The 15465-nt window shown below is 52.3% G+C and overlaps 2 protein-coding genes across 2 annotated transcripts in view; both read left to right on the forward strand.

The window, feature by feature from the left end:
• The window catches only part of htt (huntingtin), a gene marked incomplete at its 3' end in the record, with an annotated part of 41380 nt that extends 35523 nt beyond the window's left edge, over positions 1–5857 (forward strand). Inside the window, exons 58-67 of the mRNA XM_084454730.1 lie at positions 1–82; positions 610–742; positions 976–1131; positions 1374–1564; positions 2547–2661; positions 2792–3005; positions 3979–4192; positions 4395–4557; positions 5356–5516; positions 5644–5857. The exon at positions 1–82 is cut by the window's left edge and continues 138 nt beyond it. Coding sequence (XP_084310856.1) covers positions 1–82; positions 610–742; positions 976–1131; positions 1374–1564; positions 2547–2661; positions 2792–3005; positions 3979–4192; positions 4395–4557; positions 5356–5516; positions 5644–5857 — 1643 coding nt within the window. The remainder of the gene's footprint in view (positions 83–609; positions 743–975; positions 1132–1373; positions 1565–2546; positions 2662–2791; positions 3006–3978; positions 4193–4394; positions 4558–5355; positions 5517–5643) is intronic.
• A 7251-nt stretch (positions 5858–13108) lies between these two features.
• rgs12b (regulator of G protein signaling 12b) overlaps positions 13109–15465 on the forward strand; it is a gene marked incomplete at both ends in the record, with an annotated part of 42239 nt that continues 39882 nt past the window's right edge. The window contains 3 exons of the mRNA XM_084454659.1: positions 13109–14218; positions 14468–14710; positions 14801–15463. Coding sequence (XP_084310785.1) covers positions 13109–14218; positions 14468–14710; positions 14801–15463 — 2016 coding nt within the window. The remainder of the gene's footprint in view (positions 14219–14467; positions 14711–14800; positions 15464–15465) is intronic.

The following is a 15465-nucleotide window of genomic DNA, read 5'->3' on the forward strand; positions in this document are numbered from 1 at the left end:
AGGAGGAGTGGGGCGAGGACGAGGACGAGGAGGCCGACGCCCCCGGCCCCGCCTCCCCACCCACCTCCCCCATCAACTCCAGGTCAGATGCGCACACACACGCACGCACAAACACACACACGCACGCCAGTACAGCATATAAACAGCTCTCTCTTAGCTGTAGATGCCACATAGACAGACAAGTCACGTACACACACACACACACACACACACACAAGAACATACACACTCCAGTGTACAGTATATAAACAGCTCTATCTTATCTGTAGATACCCCACACAGACAAATCACGTATACACACACACACACACACACACAAGAACATACAGTACACACTCCAGTGTACAGTATATTAACAGCTCTCTCTTATCTTTGGATACCCCACGAACAGAACAGTCACGCACACACTAACACACTCTCTCTCTCTCTCTCTCTCTCTCTCCCCCTCTCTCTCTCTCTCTCCCTCTCTCTCTCTCTCTCTCTCCCCCTCTCTCTCTCTCTCTCTCTCTCTCTCTCTCTCTCTCCCCCTCCCCCTCTCTCTCTCTCTCTCTCTCTCTCTCTCTCTCCCCCTCCCCCTCTCTCTCTCTCTCTCTCTCTCCCCTCCTACAGGAAGCACCGTGCCGGTGTGGACATCCACTCCTGCTCTCAGTTCCTGTTGGAGCTCTACAGCCAGTGGCTCATCCCTGGTTCCCCTAGCAACAGGAGGACCCCCGTTGTGCTCATCAGCGAGGTGGTCCGCTCGGTAAGGACATTCATTCATTCATTCATTCATTCATTCATTCATTCATTCATTCATTTTGAAGGCATATTTAAGTGCATGAAGAAGACACAAAGTTTATACCTGCAGCCAGACATCCATTTACAGTGAACGTCTCTCCGTCTCTCTCCCTCCCTCTCTCTCTCTCTCTCTTCATGTCCTACTCTCCCCCCCCTCCTCTCTCTCTCACTCTCCCTCCCCCATCTCTCCTCCTCTAGTTGTTGGCGGTGTCGGACCTGTTCACGGAGAGGAACCAGTTTGACATGATGTTCTCCACGCTGCTGGAGCTGCAGAAGGTCCACCCCGCCGAGGACGAGATCCTCAACCAGTACCTGGTACCGGCCGTCTGCAAGGCCGCCGCCGTGCTGGGCATGGTGAGGCCCGGGGAGTGTGTGTGTGTGTGGTGAGGAGTGTGTGTGTGGTGAGGTGCGTGTGTGTGTGAGAAGCGAGTTACTACAGCATTGAGTCTGAATTTCTCCTCTGTCTCTAAATCTAAATCACATTCTGTGCATGTGTGCTCGTTCCTTCTTGCGTGCGCGCGTGCGTGCGCGTGTGTGTGTGTGTGTGTGTGTGTGTGCGTGTGTGTGCGTGTGTGTGTGTGTGCGCGCGTCCTCAGGACAAGGCGATCGCCGAGCCCGTGTGCCGGCTGCTGGAGACCACCCTGCGCAGCACCCACCTGCCCAGCCGCATGGGCGCGCTGCACGGCCTGCTCTACGTCCTGGAGTGTGACCTGCTGGACGACACCGCCAGGCTGCTCATACCCACCGTGTCCGACTACCTGCTGTCCAACCTCAGGGCCATCGCACAGTGAGTACGCACGCACGCACACACACATCCTCACACACACACAGTTGCAGGTATACACACACACACAGTTGCATGTACACACACACAACCCCCTCAACCGCCCCCCACACACACACACACATACACAGTTGCATGCATACACACACACACAGTTGCATGTATACACACACACACACACAGTTGCAGGTATACACACATACAGTTGCATGTACACCCACACAATCCCCCCCCCCCCCACACATACACAGTTGCATGTACACACAAACACACACACACCCACACACACACACCATTGGGACTCCCGTTGTCTCCGTGTCCCCTGAACTAGATTTAAATGTCACTCTGGCTGTGAACTGTCAGACCTCACAGCGGTCCCCTTTATGCGGTTACATCATTAAATCATCACAGATCGGCCCTAAAGTTCAGCCTCATTATCAAGACTTAGTTCTGATACCTGTTGGAGCACACAATCAGTAATATGCCATTCTGGCCATTATAAACCCGTCACCTCGCCCAGAACCAGAGATCCGGGTATCGGAGCTGGGTGCCTCAGAGAATAGGGAAATGTATTTTGCTCCTGAGCCTAAGTCCCAAATCAATGGTGGTCATTTGGCAAAAGCCCATGAGTGAATGGAGAAGAACATAGTGAAAATTAGCATCACGGCTGGCAGACCATTTCTGTTTAGCAAGTCCCGTGTGACTGATAGCTTGTTTTGGCTAACCTTAGCAGGCTAGCTAGCTAGCTACAGTTGTACAGGGTGGACAATAGACCACACTCAATTTAGACAGACGCAGATGGAGAGAAATGTTCATTAATGTGTGAGATGTTGGAGCGATGAGTGTGGGTGCAATGTTCTGCCACTAGGTGGAGCTCTCTCCTTTTTTATAACCACAGACTCAGCTTTTCACTCTTGTCCCTGAGCGAGCTGTGTGCCTTGCAAGCATACTAACTAGTGTGTGCGTGTGTGTGTGTCTTCCGTAGCTGTGTGAACCTGCATAACCAGCAGCATGTGTTGGTGATGTGTGCCGTGGCCTTCTACATGATGGAGAACTACCCTCTGGACGTCGGAGCAGAGTTCACCGCTGGAGTCATCCAGGTCTGGGTCCTCTGTGTGTGTGTGCGTGTGTGTGTGTGTGTGTGTGTGTGTGTGTGTGTGTGTGTGTGTGAAAGAGAGAGAGAGTATGCATGTGTGTCTTATCTCTCTCTTTCCTAACCCCCCCCCCCAGACATGTGGCGTGATGGTATCGTCCAGCGAGGAGTCCACCCCGTCGGTCATCTACCACTGCGTGCTGAGGGGTCTGGAGCGCCTGCTGCTGTCCGAGCAGCTGTCCCGGCTGGACGGCGAGGCGCTGGTCAAGCTCAGCGTGGACCGGGTCAACATGCCCAGCCCCCACCGGGCCATGGCGGCGCTGGGACTCATGCTCACCTGCATGTACACCGGTAAGACCTCCCGCCAGCGCCGCCGCCACTGCTTCCTGTCGTAGTTCAAGATGGCGCACCTTCGTAGTTTCCGTGTGGCACGCCGTTGTAGTTCAATGTGACGCGCTGTTGTTGGCCTGCATGTCTGCGTAACATAGCGATGGGAACGCCCTGTTGTTTAAGTACTAACGCTGGCATGTCAACTAAGACTTGGATGAGACTCACTAGCTAGCTGACTACCACCTGCATGCCCACTGGTAAAACGCCTGACGCTCTTCTCGGCACATTTTCTGGCGCTAAAATAACAGCTACCGCCATAGTTCTATGTTAGTATAATGATGCTAACTAGCGCACAAGGAGTGCACATGCTCATATAACACTTTGATATTAGCCCACACAGTTTCAGCCATAGCTTGCACTGTACCACATGAAGGAAAACTACCTATATAGTATTGTACTGTGAATATCTATTAGTTATTTGAATCGTTACTCTAAGGTAGCCCGTCGAAGACTCAGGTAGCAGTACCCCTGCATGTACATAGCAAACAGCATACAGAAATATCGGCATGTTCCACAAGCAAGACGTATTAAATAGCTTAAGGTAGCTCACACTTGCATGTACTATATAACCAACCTCTACGGCCTCCACGCCATACCCTACTAATGCTAGCTAGCTACCGTTGCCTGCCCCCCCCCCCCCATGTCACGTCCCCCCCACGCCCAGTGAGCTAACCGCTAACATGCTAACAAACTACCTCCTTCATGGACAGGAGCAAGCCCTGTTGCCTTGTCCAGCTCACCATTCAATTCAATACAACTTTTATACACTGATGTTATCTGATGATATTTAACACAAACAGTCATTTAACTGCCTATTTAACTATTTAACTCTCTCCACACAATGTAATTCCCCCTACCGACCCCCCCCACCCCAGTTTTGAACCCTTTAACCACTACTCCTGGTTTAACCGCGGTCACACTCTCGTCCTCCCAGCGGTGGTTGCGTCGGGCTCAGAGGTCACAGAGGTTAGGGGTCAGGGCCCGCACGTTGGCGTTGGCGAGGCGCCGGCGGTCACCGCTGGTCCTGTTGGTTTCTCCTCAGGCAAGGAGAAGGCCAGCCCCGGCCGCCCCGCCGACGCGGACCCCCAGGCCCCCGACAGCGAGTCGGTCATCGTCGCCATGGAGAGGGTGTCCGTTCTCTTCGACAGGTACGGAAGCCACGCCCGTTTTCACTTACGCACGCACACACACGCCTCACATCTGTCCCAGCCACACCAGCCATAAGTGCTTTACACAACAGCACTCTGGGCCGCTGCCTCCAACGCACATCATATGTGGAATGTGTCCCGCCTCTATTCACTATTCCCGCCCTCGGTTTGCCCCGCCCTGCCTCTCTCTCCGCCCCCCCAGGATCCGTAAGGGCTTCCCCAGCGAGGCGCGGGTGGTGGCCAGGATCCTGCCCCAGTTCCTGGACGACTTCTTCCCCCCGCAGGACGTCATGAACAAGGTCATCGGCGAGTTCCTGTCCAACCAGCAGCCTTACCCGCAGTTCATGGCCACCGTGGTCTACAAGGTCAGTGTGTGTGTCTGTGTGTGGGGGGGGGGGGGGGGGGGACACTGCTCATGGAACACTTTGTGCGCCACGGATTTACACACACACACACACACACACCATCATCATCATCCAGTAGCACGGCCTAAATTCGGTCATTAGCATGTATCCTGTCCTGTTCGCTCAACACAAAACTCACAAAACCTGAATCGAATTTCAATTCAAACCCGTTTAAAGACAAGTTGCCTGGCTACTTTAGACGACGCCCCTTTTGTTTTTCTGGACGTGCAAAAAAAAACAGGTTGTTTGTAGCAAGTTGGCATGGCGACCACAAAGTGTAGAGTTGGCCGCGGCAGATAAACAGCAAACAGGGGAACAACACCCTGTTTTCTCCTCCAAGGAATCCCACGTTCCGCCTAACATGACGAATGCTTAGCTGCTGTCAACAGGGATTGAAGCATTGTATCTCTAGAATGTATTGGCGATATGTCGTGCCAGCGTCGTGTGTTATTACTCAACATAATTACATTCTGTCCTAGTCCATTTGGCTGGCGTTGCCTAACTCGTAAAATCAACTCGTAAATTCAACCTCTCTCTCTCTCTCTCTCCCTCTCTCCTCCCTCTCTCTCTCTCCCTCCCTCCTTCCCTCTCTCTCTCTCTCCCTCCCTCCCTTCTTCCCTTTCTCTCTATTCTCTCCCTCCCTCTCTCTCTCTCTCTCCATTCTCTCCCTCCCTCTCTCTCTCTCCCTCCCTCTCTCTCTCCCTCCCTCTCTCTCTCTCTCCCTCTCTCTCTCTCTGCTCTCTCCGTCTCTCTCTCCAGGTGTTCCAGACGCTGCACGCTACAGGTCAGTCGTCGATGGTCCGTGACTGGGTGCTGCTGTCTCTGTCCAACTTCACCCAGCGGACGCCCGTGGCCATGGCCATGTGGTCTCTCTCCTGCTTCTTCGTCTCCGCCTCCACCTCCCAGTGGATCTCTGCGCTGTATCCTTTTTTTTTAGGAATTTAGGTGTGTGTGTGTGTTTGTGTGTGTGTGTGTCCACGACTCCAGCAGCGCCGGCTCTCCGCAGTCGCCCGTTTCCGCCCTTAACCCCCCCTTCCCTCCCGCCAGCCTCCCTCACGTGATCAGCCGCGTGGGGAAGAACGAGGCGGTGGACGTCAGCCTGTTCTGCCTGGCCGCCATGGACTTCTACCGCCACCAGATCGACGAGGAGCTGGACCGCCGCGCCTTCCAGTCCGTCTTCGAGACGGTGGCCGTCCCCGGCAGCCCCTACCACCGGCTGCTGAGCTGCCTGCACGCCATCCACCAGGACACCTCCCTCTGAGAGGAGGAGGAGAGAGAGAGAGGGAGGGAGGGAGGGAGGGAGGGAGGGGGGGGGAGAGAGAGAGGGAAGGGTAGAGAGAGATGGATAGAAAGCGAGATTGCACAAGGGAAGAGGAAGACAGATGGTGGGTGGAGAGAAAGGCGAGGAGGATGGAGAGAGAGAGAGAGAGAGAGAGAGCACCTAGACACTACTATAGAGGGAAGACAGAGGATGAGCGATGTGAGTCACTAGACGGGTGGATAGAGAGGTCCTGCATGACCGGTTCCAACCTGTCCCTCGTCCCCTCGTCCCTCCTCTCAACCGATCTCAACGTCGCTCGACAGGTGAAAGCAACATGGCCGCCCCGTCCCGTCCTTTCACCCGTCAGCGAACGCACGGAGGCGAAGGGACAACGGAAAGGAAGCCATTTTAGAGCGCACAATAGGTCGACACTGACCCCCGCACTCTCCCTCCGCCAGACAGGAAGCGAGGAACCGGCATTAAGCACTATGAAGTAACACTGGTCCCCCCGAATGCTAGGAACGGTTCCACTCACAGCCCCCCCACCCCCCCCCCCCTCCACGGGCCCGCCCCCTTCCGACGGGAGACGACACAAGTCCGCGCGAACGGACTTCCTCCAGCACCTTGATGAACAAAGAAAATAATATTAATCATATAAGGAGAGAGAAAGAAAAACTGGATTTGTATATTTTCCTGTGAGGACTTGCTTGAGACTTGTGTGACGTTATACGGAGAAAAGAAAATATAAAGTATTTACTGTATTTAAAGTTCAATACTTCTATTTTTCAGTGCGTTTTGTTACAGATGGCAGAGTAATGCTTGAAACTGACAGGCTGGAGACGTAGCGTTAGTCTAGATATGCGTTAGTCTAGATATGCCTGCTCGCTGTCGTCAGTAGTCATCTACAGTATCTATCTTTGTAGTATTTCCTCTTGTTTTTAATTCACTCTCTCGTTCGCTCTCCAACTCCTAGATGACACGGAGAGAGAGAGAGAGGAAGGGAGAGAGAGAGGTTTTACGTATCTTTCAGAGTTAAAGGATCACTAACAGCCATAGTAATTTCAGCGCCTTTAAGAAAAAGGAGGGAAAAAAAGCTGCGATTGCATCGTTGCCCCCGTGGACGGACGGGGTGTTGGCGTCTCACTGTAGGCATGTTGCTACGGTTCCTGTCTCTCTCTCTCTGTCTGTGCGGAGGGGTCCAGCGTAGCAGGCGACGGAGGACGACATCGCACATCTCAAGCTTCAGGACGTTCACCTGAGACGGGGTGTTCCATCTCTTTATGCCTCCCCATCAGAATATGCCCCCCCGCCCCAATGGCTTTGCACTTGTGTGTGCACCATTTATAGCGTGATGAGAAGCGTGAGCAAATGAGTGACGCCAAATACGTTACACAGGGAGGTGCAACATTGGTGTAACATTGGTGTAACGGTGGCGCGCAAGCTGTCTGAAACAAGCGGGGGCGGCGTGATTGGCTCCCTGGTCGCCCCTTGGACGCATGTAGTCTGTCCAGTCCTCCTCCGTCTAGGCCACGCCTCCTATGATTCCCCCGAGCACCATAACCCTGACTGTCCGACTGTCCATTGTTGTTTTTGTTGTTTTTAATTCTCAGGATGTACCATGTGATTAATTCTTCTTCTTGTAAGGACTGGAAGTAATGGCCGGTCATGTTTTAATGGAGTTATCTTGATATAATCATGTAAAAAGAGTCCATGCCTATAATTGTAATGAAACCATAACGTCATAGGTTGCATGAAACTTGTAAAGACGTGTGAGATGAAGAAACCTACACAGGTGACGCTGACATGGCGGGTCGATGTTTTTTTGCCGAGTGTCTCTCGAACACACGCACGCACGCACTGAACCTATGTGAATGAAGCTTTAGGCCCACATGATTCCATTTTCTAGACAGGGACCCCCCTCGAGTCTTGACCTTTGACCCTGGGGATGCCCAAGAGCTCGGTCGGTTTCCTGACTCTGTACATAGACGTTGCCTTAGACAAAGACTGAATAATGTCCTCCTGTGTTCACACACATGCATGCCCGTGTCTCACACTCTTTCCTGTACCTAGCCCCCTGTACTGTATCTCTATGGTAACAGTCGTCAGGACGATTCCGGCGGTGGTTGTGACGATGGCGAGAGGAGGAGGAGTAACGTAAATCCAAAGGGAATGTCGTTTGCGACTGTAGCGACCCGACAGCAGCTTTGACAAATCACCAGGCAGGAGGAGGCAGAGGGCTCGGCGCCCTGCAACGGAACAGTCCTGTAGTCGGCTCCTCTAATTATTTCACTTCTGAGCTTTAAAAATGTGTATTCGTCCGCTGTCCCAGTTTCTGAAGTCTTGCAGATGTCGCCCATTCATGTGTCAAGTCAATCATGTTGAGTATCTAGCACTTAAAAACTTGGAAGTTCCTTCTCACGTCAATGGAAATGACCTTCTTGTTTCTGTGTCAACGTGTTCTGCATGAGACTACCATGGTTTTGTGCATTACCTCATTCCCACACACAGAAGGCGATGTACAGTACAGTAAGAGATTGTTTGGTCTTGGTCACCAGTCAAAGTGATGTATTCACACAATAAATTAAGTCCCCAGTCGCTTTGGTACATCTGTGGCTGTTTTTTAAGATCATAATGACAAAAACGTGGATGGAAATTCCGATGCAATGTCTACCAAAACAGCAATGTTCACACACTGTATTAGACAAGGTTCTGACAGATAATTAAGATTTAGTTGTACTCCCCTCATGATCAGCTATTCAATTCAATGTTGAATCTGCCAAAAGCCGACCAGATTTTAGTGTTGTTTAAAGAGATGTGTTGTTGGCGACGTCCTTGAATGTTTCGTAATTCAATGGGACATTTGGTGTCCTTGAGACTACACTTTTTTTGTTTTTGAGTTTCTTCTTTTCATCTGTTTTCTGTCAGACACACAAAGTAACACACTGTCCATAGGCCCCCTGTTGAGGTCATACACTTACCCAGAATTCTCTGTGGGATTTGAGGTGGGAGTGGCTGGGGCAGGGGGTGAGGTTTGATGAGTTTAACACAGCTTTCCTGAAGACCTCGGGACTTTTTTCTTTCCCTCTCCTCTAGTTCTTCCTGTTTTGGTCCATTTTTTAGGTTTTAAAGAAACCGACCTACAGTATCAATGCTTAGGGGACCAACGTCGTCATCCCACACCTACGCAACTCTCCAACGTTGGCTCTTGAGAGCTGCAAGCGTTTGTTCCAGCCCAGATCTACTGTACTACCCTCCAAAACAGCTGAGCTATGCCTTGATGATTACTTAAACAGCACGTTAGTGCACGGCTATAACAAAACACACACACACACTCCACGACCTGGTTTGATGTGTTGAAGCAGATGCTATCGCTCTGCCCATGTGGTTCTCATGCACAGTTTTGTGAGGCAATGATAGAACCATGGAATTAAAACAGTCTCATTCCGTTCTAATTGCAAACATGGAACCTGGAGCCCCCACTAGAACATCTGAATCCCTCGCACCTCTTTCTTCATGTTGGTCTACAAGGAAGATGAACATAAGCCTATCACATTGTGTATTTAATTTATTGGCAATATTTTAACATCATAAATTGCTTGGACATGCAAAGTTATAGAAATTAATAAACAGTTGAAAATGGTTTCTTTCTATTTTGTTATGTCTTTTGAAATGTATCGAGATATTTACAGTATTCATTGCTCTTCAAATAAAATGTTTAATGTTTTTTTTTTTCTTTTTTAACTTCAGATATGAACAGTAAGCACACCACACCACACACACTGCTGCATGATTATTGCTTGTGTCTGCGCGCTTTCTCAATAATACCCACTACTTGAAACACACCATGTAAGTCCAATGTGTTCATGGTGGCTGTCTAATGTGGCTCTAATGAGAGGCCATGATAAAACCATGGAATGACTCTCATTCCATTCTTATTGCAAACATGGAACCCCGTGTCTGTGGCCTCCACTAGAACATTAGAATCCTTCACACCTCTAATTCACGTTGGTCTGCATATAGTTTTGTTGAAAATAGTTAATTTCTATTTGGTTAGGATATAAAGACACATATCGTCGTTGGAAGTGTTCCCTTCCACCAGTTATCCTCTGTAGATGTTAGAATGGTCCTCGGAGTGACAACCTGAGGCCATCCTAATCCTCCCTGCCTCCCTGTAAAACATTTACATGAACTACGGAGAAATATCACCAACATTTATAATCAACATAAAAATATTATTAATAGATTCATTGCCTACAGTTAGGGTGGCAACTGGGGTGGCAAGGCATTTTTCTGAGGTGGTAGCTGTCACCCCGTGCCACCCCGTAGAACCGCCACTGCCCCCCAGAGCTGAGTGGGAGGAGCAGTCAGGCTAGGCAGATGACCAGAGAGGGTCAGGACAGCCAGGATACTTCATCACAAGATTTGCAGACGTCCTGACATTGATGTATAACAGTACAGCAGCAGGCTGCGTGCTGCCCTCTAGGATATAAGATGAGTCATGTGATTTTTGAGTGGATGTGAATTGGGATGGATATAGTGAAGTGATGGATATAGGTCCCTTTGATCTCAACCTGCATTTTTTATCACTCATCCTATTGCTCTGACCACAGATTGACAGTGTCGTTCCAGTTCAGTGTCTTTCGCGTGATTAGGGATTATCAAAGAGATCAACTGCCTCCATATGTCTCATGGTACTGCGCATGGGAAGCTCAGTACACAAGTAGGCTGGCCAATAATAGGATTCTACACAGAATGGTATGAAACTACTGAGTTGGCCAGACAATGCAGACTCAAAAGTATTTCATCTGCCTCATTCAATAAAATGTACATGCCCCCCTCTTTTAAAACGGGTCTTGTTTTTGAGATACGGGTATTAATCTGATGTGGTACTGAGGGTGGTCTGAAAGGGGACTTTTAGACAAAACATTTATGGCAGCTCTGACACCATAGGGTAATATGCTACCATGCACCAAGATGAATTAGGCTAAATCTTAATGAAATCAAGGGATTACACTATTTACTCGATTACGATTATACCTTTTTTGATAATTAGGTCAAATCAAGTTTATGGAATGTGTATGTGGCCTAGAAGACATGCCTAAGGGCAATTCCATGTAAATCGTGAAACCTATTTAGAAATAGACTTTTGCAAGAACAGCAAAGAAGCATATGGAGCAAAGTGTTTAGCTGGCCATAATTCTCAGTTCAGACAAGATGCTTCCCATGACCTCGGTAATCTGCCTGCGGAGTCTGGTCACCTCCCCCAAACCACCACATCTTGGAGAGAGCACCTGCGCCCCTCCCGACAATTCCCCCTAGGCTGGAATCGAGAGGATCCAGACTGTGGATTTCGCTTAGAGAGTTTCTCAGCAAAATGTAAAAGAGGCAATTAAATTACTTTTCCTTCTTTTTGGAAAGTTGCAAGCAGGTTAATGCAAAACTGTTTAAACTGTCCATCACGTCATGTGACCATTGCTCCCTCCTCCTTCCCAAGATTCGCACACCTCCCTCTCCTTACCAGATGGTTGTAGTCTTTTCCCTTTGTTTACTTATCCGCGGTGTGTACTAACAATGGGATCGGACTGAGCATCATCGGACAATATTAAACAGTAAGCTTTTCCAATAACGAGACTACATTCTTGACTTGAGATAACGGGTGCAACACAGTAAGTTGACTTAGTAGTTGGAAATTCGTTCACCGACCAGCACCACCAATTTCGTGCATTATGTCGCAGAGAGAATTGAACCAGCTAGGTTAGGCTATAAAATAACGTCAAAGCCTAAACTAGACTAGATCATACATTTTCCAGCTGGCAGGGGAATCAGACAAGCAGGCTGCGCCTTTTTCTTAGCCATGATCTCCCCACAAAAACCGTTAGGCAGCTCTTCTTTATCGCCTAGGAAATTAGTCATCGACACATTCAGGCGATTTATGTTCTCTCTGTGAATATAATGCACATCACACATGAGTGCACGACACTTTGTTACCACAGTATTATATTGGAACTTTAGGAACCTGTGGAACATTGTTGCAGCTACTTTGTTACTACTACAATTCTCAATCAAACTTTCAGATTTTTTTCCTTCGGCGAGCTGTTCATTATATGACTGACAGCTATACAGGCCAATGACAGTACACTTAAGTTATGTGTACACTATCGTTGTCATGGCAACGTGTTGAAATTCCTGCGTTGAGGAAATAGAGGGCGGGACTGTCAGTTAAGCACGGTTGAGTGCGCTTTCGGGATGATTTTCGACCAGCGGTTTGGGACAATAAAGGAAAAGTTAGTACATTCCTACGAGACATTTTAAACAGAAAGACTGCTATCTGTTTAATTTCATTTCTAACGGAACAGCTAAACGCTAGTATGGTTGTCGCTATAAGCGAACTCGTTGTAGTTTAAGATTTTACTGAAGACAAATAGCTAAGACAGCATTAGCAGTTATGCTAGCAGCTCAATTTGTCGTTTTCAGTGCTGGGAAATATGATTTGTGATAGCTTTTATTAAGTCTAATTCGAGAGAGAGAGAGAGAGAGAGAGAGAGAAGCTCTTGTTGTTGCTATGCAACTGTCTCTCCCGCCTCTCACCTGTGTGCAAAGGTGTCAGTTTTGAAACCTTACCTCCTATTGGATGACACGTCTCTAAACCCCACCCCATTTCAGGTGTGGCCTGGTGCATGTGCTTGAACAGAGCACTGTGTGCTCTGCACACTTTCTACTTTCACTATCCCTTTTCTATTTTGTGTTTTTGTGACTTTTTTGTCGTTCTTCAGAACTTTAATGAATTAGGCCTGCATGTTGACGAACTGAAATGTAAGCTGTGTGGGATGTGGCGTGTGAACAGATCCAGTATGCTTATTATGACGGGTTCCCCTGTCGCTCGTCTGATGTGTGTCGTCTTGTCCTGCAGGTTGCTCTGGCGCCGGCGAACGTAGCGAGAGAGTAACACCAGGATGGCGGCGGTGTCGTGTCGAAGCTGAGGCCGCGCTCGCACCCTCCCGACACATTCAGTCCCCCGGCTCGGCTTCTCAGAACGACCTGACAGCCCCCTGAGAGAGAGGGAGGGAAAGAGAGAGAGAGAGAGAGAGAGAGAGGAGGATAAAGAGAGAAAGGGGAGAGACGTTTTGATGCGCACCCTCGTCCTTGCTTTGGCAAAAATAAGCGTGCCGACATGGTATTTCAGTCACGCTGACCGAGCTGAATCGATTTCGCAGGGAGAAGGAGAGAGAGAGAGAGAGAGACACCGGAGACATGTTCAGACAGACGGATACGTCGTCTAAGAGGCGCGGCCACGGCCCCGTGGCCCCGCCCCCCGGCCGCATCCGGGGCGTGGAGGTGGCGCGCGGGCGGACCGGCTACGGCTTCACGCTGTCGGGCCAGGGCCCCTGCGTCCTGAGCTGCATCCTGAAGGGCAGCCCCGCCGACTACATGGGCCTGCGTTCCGGCGACCACATCCTGTCCGTCAACGACATCAACGTGTCCAAGGCGTCCCACGAGGACGTGGTCAAGCTCATCGGCCGCTGCACCGGCATCCTGCACCTGGTGATCGCCGAGGGCGAGCGGCACCGCGCCGGACGTCACCACGGCAACCGCCGGGGGGGGGGAGGCGGCGGCGGCGGGGCGGCGCTGGACTCGTGCTCCAGCGACGAGGAGCTGGGCGACTTCCATGACGTGGGCGGCGGCATCAGCAACAACAACAACAACCACCACCACCACCACCACCAGCACCACCACAAGGGCGGGTCCCGGGGAGGCTGGTTCAAGCCCAAGCTGGACTCCAAGACCCTGGGCATCAACCGGGCGGAGAAGGTGGTGGCGGAGATGCAGTCCGGGGGGATCTTCAACATGATCTTCGAGAACTCCAGCCACTCCTCCACCAGCAGCAGCTCGGAGAAATCGCGGGTCGTCGGACCCCCCGCCGCCATCGCCGGCGGGCCTTCCTCCTCCTCCTCCTCCTCCTCCAAGCCACGCCCGCTCTCCGAGCCCGAGTTCCCGCCGTACCGCGGCGGCCGCGCCCACTCCCGCAGCCACCCCAACCTGCTGTCGGAGGAGGAGATGGCCAGGGTGCTCAGCGCCGACGACGACAACGTCTTCCTGGACGCCTTCCACCACCCCCACCCCCAGGACCAGGAGCTGGAGGTGGTGGGCGGGGAGGAGGAGGAGGATGAGGAGGAGGGGGAGAGCTACGCCCTGGAGTCCGGCGAAGGCATCCTGAACGTGGGCATGATGGTGGGCTACCTGGGCTCCATCGAGCTGGCCTCCACGGGGGCCAGCCTGGAGAGCGACAGCCTGCAGGCCATCCGGGGAAGCATGCGCCGGCTCCGGGCCGAGCAGAAGATCCACTCCCTGGTGCTGATGAAGGTAAGGGGGGGCACCACAGGGGGCCGTCGGCGGACCTGTCCGGTTGACTTGTCTTCCGGCCGTTCGCTTGACGAGCTGTTTTTCGTTTGTTTTGGGATGTAAAGTGATATGTCATTTCTTTAGAGGGATTTTTTTTTATTTTGGTTACCTCTCTGTGAAGCTGTTGTTTTTGCACTTTGTCTCTTGCTTTTTAAGCCCACCGTTGTTGTTGTTGGTGTGGTTGTTGTTGTTGTTGTTGTTGACCACCAGGTGATGCACGACTGCGTGCGCCTATGCAGCGACCGGGGCCTGGTCCTGGCCACCTACCCCGCCGAGAAGCTCGCCTTCAGTGCCTGCTGCCCCGACGACCGCCGCTTCTTCGGGCTGGTCACCATGCAGGCCACGGACGACCTCTACGACCGCCGTGGCGGTCACTGGCGGGAGGAGGAGGGCGCCGGCCTGAGGACCTCCTGTCACGTGTTCATCGTGGACCCCGACCTCTGTCACCACCAGGTGGGGTTGCGAATGTCCGACACGTGGCGCGCGGCGTGAGACGATAATCGCCCTAACCACTGCTCTGCTTAATGCCCTCCCTCCGCCCAGGTGCACGCCGGCGTGGCGAGGCGGTTCGGGTTCGAGTGCACCCCGGACCCGGACACCGCCGGCTGCCTGGAGTTCCCGCCCACCTCCCAGCCGCTGCTCCAGTTCGTGTCGGTGTTGTACCGGGACATGGGCGAGAGCATCGAGGGCGTGCGGGCGCGCGCCTTCGCCGCCGACGCCGCCGACAACGACGCCCAGCAGAACCACAGCACCAGCAGCAACAGCGACAGCGGCATCGGCAACTTCCTGCCTGAGGAGAAGAGCAACCGGGTGCTGCTGGTCGACCTGGGCGGCGGCGGGCACGCCGCCCACAGCCCGGGGCCGCGCCTCCTCCCGCCGCACTGGGACAGCCCCCCGCCAGGCGCCACCCTCTCCCTCCCGCTGCCGCCGCCGCCGCCTCCCCCACCCCCTACAGCGGCCCGGAACGGCAACCGCCACGACCCCCCCCACCTCCTGCCTCACCCGGAGCTCCCCCCCTCGGCTGGCAGGCACCCTCGGGGCGGGCACCCCCACCCCCACCACTACCCTCCGGGGAAAAGAGGAGGAGCCGGAGAGAAGAAAGGAGGAGGAGGGGGTGGGGAGGCGTCGTCGTCACAGCGCTGGCTGCCTGTCCACGTGCTGAGGGACTGGCGTCACCAGCAGGGAGGGGGCGGGGCCGGGGGAGGAGG

Source organism: Borostomias antarcticus (genome assembly GCF_949987555.1).
Source record: "Borostomias antarcticus genome assembly, chromosome: 20".
NCBI classification, from domain to species: domain Eukaryota; kingdom Metazoa; phylum Chordata; class Actinopteri; order Stomiiformes; family Stomiidae; genus Borostomias; species Borostomias antarcticus.